The sequence below is a fragment of the Nelumbo lutea genome, chromosome 1 (genome assembly GCF_056320005.1).
Source record: "Nelumbo lutea isolate HS-2025 chromosome 1, American lotus-T2T, whole genome shotgun sequence".
Lineage (NCBI taxonomy): Eukaryota > Viridiplantae > Streptophyta > Magnoliopsida > Proteales > Nelumbonaceae > Nelumbo > Nelumbo lutea.
The window spans coordinates 218,223,860-218,234,105 of NC_142684.1; the positions used below are offsets into that span (position 1 = coordinate 218,223,860).

A 10,246-nucleotide genomic window follows, 5' to 3' on the forward strand; every position below is an offset into this window, starting at 1 on the left:
GAATCCGGAATAATATATGGTGTCATTCTTTTTTTAAGTGGGCCCCTTCAAAAGATTTAATAATGATGTCCGTTTCAGCAACATTAGTACAATTACTGGGGGGATTTTAGGAAAGAAATTGCCGGAATTCCCAAAGGCCGGCACATGCGTTTAGATTTGGAGTGCAGGGATATTTTAGTAATTACGAGTCAACCGACCAATACTCTCGACGCACATCTGGAGACTTGGAGAGGGGAGGTTTTTCTCTCCCTCTCTCTAGACTCTAGTCTCTCCGTACTCGTCTATGGCGGCGTTTGGTCTGGGAAAATAAATCTCGCCTTCCTTCTTTCCTTCCTCTGATCATTGAACCTTGGAACCGCAACCCTAAAAGGTCTCCGATTTCCTCTGTCGAAAACCCCAATCCTAAAGGAAGGAATCAAGAAGCAAACCCCTAAACAGATCTAGGGGAGGGAAAAAATGACAGATTCAAGAAGTGATAGGGATGACGACCATCCTCCTCGCCTGTACAATCCCTACCAGGATCTGCAACTCCCGATCCAAACCCTGTATAAGCTACCGACCTCGCCTGAATTTCTCTTCCAAGAAGAAGCCGTCGCTCAACGCCGAACATGGGGGGAGAATCTCACCTACTACACCGGCTGTGGCTATCTCGCCGGTGCAATAGCCGGTGCCGGAAAGGGATTTGTAGACGGTGTAAAGGCTTCGGAAGAAGGTGACACGTTGAAACTTCGCATCAATCGGGTTCTCAATGCGTCAGGTCACTCTGGCAGGAAATTCGGTAATCGTGTTGGCGTGATTGGGTTGTTATACGCTGGGTTGGAGAGCGGAATAGTTGCTGTCAGAGATACCGATGACGTTATTAACAGTGTCTTGGCTGGGCTTGGGACGGGGGCGCTGTTCAAAGCTGCGTCCGGTCCGAGGTCAGCGGCGGTTGCCGGAGCTATTGGGGGTTTGATGGTTGGAGCTGCGGTTGCTGGGAAGCAGGTTCTGAAGAGATACGTGCCCATCTAGGGTTTGTTCTTCTTGTGCCTATTTCCGATGTGGTTTTATCTAATGAGTTAGTCCCTGCAGGGAATGCTGCATGATCCAATTTTTCCTCTTCCAATTTTATGTAATTGTGGAATGCTTTTATCTTGAATAATTAGGGTGCCCCAGGTACCGGGGGAAACATTCATTGAATTAATATTATATCAGTTTATGTTGTGACCGGAGTGCAATCTTGACTTCGAAACTGATAGTAGCGTGATGATTTGGTTTATCTACTGTATTCTAGTTGAATTCATACTTCAGGAGGTTTAATGCTGTGTAGTTATTTGAGAACATACTGTATAATTGGCTAACTAAAAACATACTGTACAATTTTTGTTCAATGGTTACCTGAAAAATAAATAAATAAATAACCAAACAAAGGAGAGGGATGGTGAGGAAAGAGAAGGTGTCATTCCACAATTTCTGTAAGATTTGCATAAATGCATTCTGCAGTTAAATTTTAACCATATTTTTTGAGCAAAATTTGCAGTATGTTTTCAAAGTCCTTGTTCTTAGGGTTTTGAATGTTTTTGTATGTCTACATGCACTTTTACTTCGAAGGGGCCATTGCTTGGTGCAAGTGTAAGAATGGGGGTTTGAGTATGAGAACAGTTACTTTGTGCAAAAATTGTCGAATGTTAGGTATGTATCCATCACCCCTCCCCAGACCCTGGATAGAGGGGGCTACGATGATGTTCCTTTTATTTTAGTGCCTAAAATGATCTTATATAGACAGTTTCCAAGAATCACACAGTCCAATCTGTATAATAGATAGAGTACTGCAAGTCCAGTAGGCGCATTCAAATGCTTGTGTTTTCTTCTAAGGATGAGGCCAACCATGTACTTGTCATAATTTGATTTTGTGCCTTTACTCTTTTTTTTTTTTTTTTTCTTTTAAGTGATTTTATGCTAAGTCTTAGTTTTTAGTATAAGTGAAACTGTAGTTTTCCATGGATTTTTCTCTATACAAAATTTCCCCTGTTTAATGATACAAAGTGCTCTTAATGTTACAGTAAATTCTGGAATAATTATTCTATCATGAAAGTATTGCAACTCAGTGTCGGTTTTATTATTCATACTTACCCAAACTTACCTATGTACATTTTTCTTTATGACTTTCATTGCATATTTGGAACTTCACTATATATATTGCTTGTCAGTCAATAATATCTATAGAGCCTGTTTTTATGGTTTTGGATAGACTACTCAGTTTTTGAACTATGTTTTGGTTAGGTTCTCAGTTGTTGGAGTACCAATGTACCATATTATCTCCAAATGTCCTCTTTGAATAATTCCTCACACATGTAATCCCCATAATCATTATCTGACAAGGATAAATCAGTTCCCATATTTTGCATTTACTCACAAACTCGGTTATTTTAGTAGTTGTGTCCTCCAACCCTCCTTTCTTTTGAACCTTCTTAGCCTTTTTACTTGTCAAGCAAAAATTTTTGAAACTTGGGTAGCTCTTCGGTTCTTCTGTCAAATCTGTTCCTTAACCATCTAGTAACAGTAGACTCCTCATTCTCACTTGATACATTATCCTCATCTTTATGAAAAGAAGAGGTATCTTGTTGTATAACAACCCTTCTTTGACTGAGTTCAATCCCCACCCTAGCATTATGAATTTCAACACAGCTTCCATTTTGAAGATTGAAATCCTCATCTTCTTCATCATCCTTATGATCCTGGGGTCCCTGTACTTCCACAGTGTTATTTTCATCTTTGTCGACTGAATTCAGGAAGAATCAACACCCATTCTACCACTGTTCTGCCCACAGTCGCAACCATCTTCTCCATGCTACAAGCCTTGTCTTCAAAAGTCCTTCTGTTCCTTTCCTTACATATGGCATAAATTTCCCTTTTTTCCTTTATCTTCCTCATGTTACTTGGGTCCCACACTACTAGCATACCCTCTGACAGACCCACCACATTCACCTCAGTCCATTCTCCACTCTTTGACCCCTAAATCTCAATTTTCATCCTTAGATCAAAAGGTTAAAGTTTTCTTTCTTGCAACAAGACAACATCCGGATTATGTCTTCTCAGAAGATTCTTGACCACCTCTCTTCTCTTCCCATCAGGATAGCAACTTCATTCCCACTGCTCCCCTCTCCCCCTCTATCTGCCCTTCTATTCCTTTTCCGTCAGCCCTGCGTGTCTCCCTCCCCCCTCTTCCCCTCCCTCTTCGGCGCTTCCCCAATTAGCTCTTTCTTCTTGTTTCTCCCTTCTAGATCTCTCATACTGATCAATGGCTTTTCTCACTACTTCTTCTCCCCCTAGAAAAAACAGGCCCAAAGCTCCGCCTACCTCTATCTGTGTCTCTGCTAACTCTTCTATTCCCACCGTCCTCTTTCTCTCTGATATCTTCTCTCTCCTTCCTGAATATGTTTGCCTCGTCCCTCACCTCCTTCTCTCCTGATCCCTCCTTCCCCTTTTTATTCTCCCCAAGCTTCTTTGTTTTCCCTTTCCTATTATAGATTCTACTTGGTTCTCCCACCCCCTTTTTCTTTTTATACCAGCCTTCCTACTTCCGGATACCCATACAGTCTTCCCTTCCCCTTCAGCAACAGTCCCAGTGTTACCCCTAATTAGAGGTGGGGCAGAAATGGGAGATGTTCCAAGGAGAGAAGAAAGACAAGGGAAAATTCCATGGGTAGACCCTCCTCATTGAGCTCGCTCACCTTCTGCTGACTGAAGCCATCTTCAAGTCTATCTGGAAACACCTCGATCCTGATCAAAGGTGGAGCTTTGTCGCTTGAGGTCACAACCACCTCTACTCCATCCTCTTTGCCTTCGTCTACTGACTCCACCCCTGCTTCTTCCTCCCTTTCACGTAAAACAACTTCCTCCTCTATTACAGTTGTCTCTGGAGCGTGGTTGTCAGATATTGGAGACTTCTCTCTTTCTGGTGCTGCTGGGGTCTCTCCTTCCTCACCATCATATGTGTCTGTCCGAAGTAGCTTTGGTGTCCCTCCCTCCCCTTCTTCCCTGTCCCCACTCAATATTCCTATTCAGGAGTCAGGTCCACCTCCATCCCGTCCACTTGTCCCCCTCTTCGTCCTTTCTAGCCACCCCTTCTCCCACGTGTGTCTTCTCATTTAAACTCGGATCTAACTCAGCATCACCCTCTCCACCCTCACTGCACCTCCCTCCCCCTGTTCAACTTTCCCCTGTTTTCTCCTCTGTGCTCTCCTGAGCTTCAGAATACCTTGTCTCTCCCTCTGGCCTCCCCTTCTCTCTTTGCTTCGAGTGTAGCTTCTCCTTTTTACAAAAAGTCTCATCAAGTCTTTCTACTACCAGCCTCACCTCATACTCTCCCCCTGCAAACTCTAGAATCAGCTTCCCAGGAATGTCTGCAGGATTCTCTACCTTGACCAGCTCACCAGCATTGTTGCTAAGTTCAACTTCTCCCACGTTCTGTTGCGGTCGTCGAACTTGAGGAATCTACTGCACACCATACCCACTTCTTCAAAGGTGAGGATGCTCCATGCGTGGAGGGGTATCCCTGCAACGTGAATCCAAGTCATGTAATTTGCTCTTCCTTTCTTCAGCTCTCCAACTGCCGGGTACCACCAACCCAGCCTGAGGTCCATAGCCCTCTCTTTTCCCTGCTGCTCTTTCAGAATCTCTTCTGCGACTTCCTTGGACTGAAACATGAATGACCACAGATCTGCATTCAATCTCCTCAATCTCTTCTGCGACTTCCTTAGCTTTTTATCCCTCTGAAACCAACCTGCAACAACTTCCACCTTATTCTTTTTCAACATTGATATCTTCTCAGCATCCCCATCATATATGCTTATAGGATTTGACAATGAGGACGCTTGGTCCTCAACAGATCAGACCCATCAACTGGTCCAGGTTATTTGTTGGATCTGCAAAAAAACTTCCCATCAATGTCAATCACTTGAAATTCTCCCAACACAGTCAAATCTCCTCCCCCTTTTCTCTCTTCAAACTATGAGAAAATTCTGATTTTTTCGTGCTAATATTTTTCCTTTTACCACTGTAACCGTCTTACCATTTTGTAGCAAGTGATAACCCAAATGAACACATTGTCGAACCTCTTCTATAGGCTATATGATTTGGATATTGACTTATTTAAGATCTCAAGATCCACTCCATACTTTCACTCACTCGTCTCTTAGAGAAAACTAGTTTCTTTAGCTGCTGAGGTCTTGTGAAAAATCAGAATCTCCTAACCAAGCTTCTTAATATCTGTTTTCCTTTTAAATGAGGCATTCCACCTAGCTCTGCTGACTCAATAATCTTATTTGAGTAGCATTTTATGGGCTTTAGAGAACCATCATCAAGGAGGATTCTCAGATAGTGACCAATTGGATGAGGGACATATCAAGCCACCCTTGGGGGCTTAAGCCATTTAGATTATGGAGGCAAGGTCTTTAATTTACAGGTCAGGTTGAACTCACATTTTTACAGGTTTGTAATCCATTAATACCTTGGCCAGAACAAGAGTGTAGATGAACAATCTCTTTTGGCTTCCCACTTTTGTCAGGACACCGCATGTCTTATGTATAGTTTCTGATAGTGAATGATGCAGGGAGCTACCACTGGTGCCAATTTTTATAGCTCTGGGGGCTTGAACCCTGCTCCTGCCCCCCAAAAAGGAGAAAAAGAAAAATAAATAACTAAATCTTTCATTTGGTATTAGAAATCTCCCTTTAAGATAGACAAGTGTTCTCTTTTTTTTTTTTTTTTTTTTTTTTTAGAAAAGGTTACTATCAAGGAAAACGGGGTGGGGGGGGGGATGTACATGACATGAGGAGATGTACAAACAGAGAGCAAAAAGACCCCAAAACAAAACACAAGAACTACAAGGGTAAAATACTAGCACTATACAAAAAATCGCCATCCACCCCAGATTTGGCAAGAGAGTCAGCCACTGAATTCATCCCTCTTGGGATCCATCTGAAGGAACAGCTCAGCCTAGATGAAATCTCATGAATCTCTTCAAGGAAGTGAGGCAATCTCCACAGACCAAGATTCCTATTAGCTGCCCAACTGATTGCATTTATAGAGTCACCTTCAACACCTAAGACACTGGAAGAAGTGGAAGTGGCAGCCCTTAAATCAACCAAGAGAGCTCTAACATTAGCTTCTGAGACACCTACTATCCCAATTGGCCTGCTGAAAGTCCAAAACAGATTACCGTCAGAGTTCAGGATGATGCCACCAATACCAGCTGCTCCCCTGTGGCTAGAAAAGGATCTGCAGCTGCTGTCAAACCTAAGGACAAAATCTGCATTCTGTATGGAACTGAGAGCTAGACTACCATAGAGGAGCCTAGGAGAAGGGATGCAACTCGAGTTGGCCTGAGTTAACATTTTACTCTGCTTCAGGCTCGAGCTTTGGGTCAGATCCATTCTCATTTTGACAAATTCCCAACCCTAACCAGTTCAAGTTGCACCCATAACTAGATGTAGAATTCAGGACTTCCAAGAGGCTCCTGTCTAGGTCCCCATAACTTACTCCTTTGAAGTGTTCTCATCCTCCAACCCATTCAGTTGCAGGTATTGGTGGTTTAATTTATAACTCCAGTGGGGACTTATGCTGGGTTTTTAGTGGACCCGCTACAGCTGAGAAGATGCTTCAGGAGCTGAAATTTGTGCTCTTACAAGGAAAAGGATTAAGAATTGCTAAAGATCTTAAGTTCGGCTCACTTACTGTGGAAAGGTGACTCTAGATATGCCATTAAATGGGCTACAGAACAGGGTTCTGGATCTTGGAGATTGTCAAGCTTCTTGCACGAAATTTATTATATCTCCTCTTCCTTGTCTTGCAGTTTCAGATGGGTTCCAAGAAATTTCAATCATTTGGATGATGTGTTATTACTGATCTTTTCTCTTTCCTTTTGTCTGTTGGGGCTTGTACATCCTCTCATTTTTTACCCTTCCTCTTTTTGTTATCTTCCCTCAAAAATGTTGCGTGAGGAACTCAGTCCCAAGGTTACTTGGTTGGCTTTTGAATAGGGAGAAGGTGTCATTGACCTATGGGAATGAACTGAATAAAGGTTATGTGGCTGGTTAGAAACATCCTATTCAAGATTCAATGTGTACCAAGGCCAAACGAGGGGTAAATAGGGAGGAGATGGCAGTTTCTATGCTCTCTTTATTCTACATGTAAAATCCGTACATCTCTTTTGTTTATAATCAATAAAGCTTCTGTTACCTATCAGAAAAAAGACCCCCCAAAAAAACCCTAGGCCCAAGGGTAGAACATCAATCCTCGTTGCAATCTTGTTTTTTCATGCTGTCAAACATTTTACAAATGTTTGCTTCCCTGCCATAGGGGTGTCAATTGGACTGGATTTGGTCCGATCTGATCTAGTCCAATAAATGTCCATTACAAATGGACCAGGTCAAATCCAATCTGATGAATACTTTGGACCATTTTGGACTGGTCCAATTCAATGCCTGGACCGAATTTACATTTCCAACCCAAACCTGGTCCATCGATACCTGTATTCTTATCTTCTATGAATGAACCAGATATTGGTTCAATCTGATCCAATCCAATATAAATCCAGGACCATTAAGTTTACACTGATCCATTTCAATGTCTTTATAGGTCTGTCCAATCTGTGTCGAAATTGATTTTAATTTGGACGGGTCCAACCAAAAATGGGCCCATAGACACCCCTACCTGCCATTAGATTTTCCTTCTAGCAGGGTCTTAGTTCAGACTATTCCAAAAATATCTCAACTATGAGTGACACGATGATAACAGAATAAGAAGAGAATGATAACAATAAGAAAGCACAATTTCAGAGTGATATTCAAGAAAAAAAACGCATCAGTTATGTAAGACAAGGTTCAAAATGTCGATACCCCGGTAGGGGCGTATCGGGTGATATTGATACTGTTATTTTATTTTATTTTTATTTTTTTCAAAATCGGTTTAGGGGGCCGGTTTAAGGCTTCACCCCCTGAACCGGTCAGAACCCTGATACGTGGGTGTATCGGGGAGGTCCTGGTACGGGCCGATACGTGTAGATACTTTGAACTTTGATGCGAGATGATAACAGAATAAGATAACAATAAGCAAGCACAGATTCCAAAAAATACAATTCGGTAGTTTGGGATGTCTGCTGTCATGGTCCTTTCCCTAGGCTAGATCTCAGGATTCAAACATGAGATATTATTTTTTGATCAGCATCCAATGATGAAATATTTACTCTGTATGCCAGGGTTCTAGCCTCTCGATTGCATGCCTCGGTGCCTATGGGTTGACAGAGTAATCCCTCATCCATCTAGTAACCACCCAAGAATCTCCGTCCCTGACACACGTAAAGCCAAGAGGAACAGAACTGCAGTTGCACATGTTTTGCTAGTTCACACAGAAGGGTTGATGTTATGGAACATGCTTGTCTTGTTTATATTGTTTATTATATATATATATATATCCTATGATATTTAACAAAAGTATTCACATTGGCAAATGCACTAATGTTTACTGGGTGGTTCATTTGTTGTTGTTACATGAGTATTGAATAGTCTTCATGCTTATTAGATGTGGTTCATACATGGATGCACTGTGGCTGCTGCCCTAGATGCCAGGTGTTATTAAACTATAAATATTATCACCCCATTTTGAAAGCTTTGGTATATAACTTTAAATCATGTAGATTATTAGGAATTAGGATGACTTCTGTCAGTTTCGAATGCAGGTGAATTTGATAAACTTGAGAAGTGGTTGAATGCAAGGTTCAAAATATCATTACGTATTGTATTGGGGCCTTCCCGTTATGCTTCTACAAGGGATGTATCGGGCCAGGCCATGGTTCAGAGGGTAACCAGGATTTAAACCAATCCATCTGAATCGATTTAAAAATAAATAAATAAAACACAAAAGCACCGATACAGGCCGATACATCGATATTTAGAACCTTGCCTCAGAGTATATGATAGATGAAGATGTGTATTTTTTTCATGGGACCTTGCACTTTATTTTGGCCAAGTTGGTGGTGGTAATAAATATAGGGAATAGCTTTGAGCAATCACAGCACCCCGTAAATTTTAATTCACACCACCTGATTGGTCATCATTTATGATGCCAATTGATTGGCCATGTATTTTTCCGATATCATATGTTTCTTGTCACATTCTTTTAATTTTTGTTGTACTACATTCAGAAAAAAAACATAGTGGAACTAATCTTTTTTGTAGCCAATTGGTGGAATCGTTTGAACTTTGAAGGGGTTTTTGAAGGCAGTATTTCCATTGGTGGAATGGAACTAATCTTTTTTGTAGCCAATTGCATCATGCAGGGAATCTCATAATCCGATGTACAGAACAAAGAGTATCTGATGGGGGCAAGTTTGGCATTCGAAAACATCTGAACTCGCTTTGGTAGTGAAGGATTTTTTTTTCTTTTGCTTTTTTAATCCTAATTGTAGCTAATTTTTGGTTTTCCTTTGGGTAGAATTTTTGGTTCTTCCGTTCTCTAAATAGTCGAGGATTTAATTAATTGCTACTGGTCGTTCGCTCATGATAAAATGCTTTGATATCGTTACCGATAAAAGTGGGGAAGCAACCACTGCTTGAAGGTTTGGTTTGGCTAATTATATTCCATTCTGTACATTTGATTTGTAACCCCGACCTCTAATATCAACTCCATATCTAAAGAGACGAATTGATTGGTTCTCATGTCGGATATTTTGATTGATGGTTGGTTATATTTCAATTGCCTTGAGAAGGCATTTGGCTGAGTTTGGATTACATCCAAATTTGATTCGTTAATTTTTGGATTGATTTAAATCACAACTGGATATTAATCGATAACTTGCCCAACAAACAAAAATGATGAAAATATTGATGTATTATTAATAAAAAAGATTAAAAATGACACTGACATAATAGCATCATTGCATGTTATGAATAGGGTGTCAATGGGATAAGTTTTTGGTTGGATAATTGGATCTCGTTCAAATGAAAATCAATTTGGATGCATTAGAAGGATCAATAAGACATTGAATTGGATCAGTCCAAACTTCAAGGTTTAAAGTATTTATTGGATTGGATTGGACCTGGTCTGTCCAAAATGAATTATATTGGATCTTGGGTAAGGTCGAAGGGGTGTGATCTTTAGAAAAAAAGATCTCTTGCAAGTTTAGGGTTTTTCTGTAAGATCTAGTGTAAATTGAAGGGTTAGAAGGGTTAGGGTTAAAAGTAAAACAACCTGAAAATATGGGGCA

At 41.0% G+C, this 10,246-nt stretch overlaps 1 protein-coding gene across 2 annotated transcripts; it reads left to right on the forward strand.

Moving 5' to 3' along the window:
* The first annotated feature begins 207 nt into the window (after positions 1 to 207).
* On the forward strand, positions 208 to 9,540 carry LOC148881062 (mitochondrial import inner membrane translocase subunit TIM23-2-like). Of its 2 annotated transcripts, none has more exons than XM_088963319.1 (2): positions 208 to 1,012; positions 9,320 to 9,540. In XM_088963319.1, exon 1 carries the CDS (start codon positions 457 to 459, stop codon positions 1,009 to 1,011), a length of 555 nt encoding a protein of 184 aa, XP_088819445.1. In that variant the 5' UTR covers positions 208 to 456; the 3' UTR covers position 1,012; positions 9,320 to 9,540. The 2 variants fall into 2 exon arrangements, with proteins under 2 accessions (XP_088819445.1, XP_088819444.1); XM_088963318.1 differs by lacking the exon at positions 9,320 to 9,540 and adding an exon at positions 8,240 to 8,558.
* Positions 9,541 to 10,246: the final 706 nt, after the last annotated feature.

Bases quoted from the DNA above. Each gene is read 5' to 3' on its own strand.
- LOC148881062 (XM_088963319.1), top strand. From the start codon at position 457: ATGACAGATTCAAGAAGTGATAGGGATGACGACCATCCTCCTCGCCTG.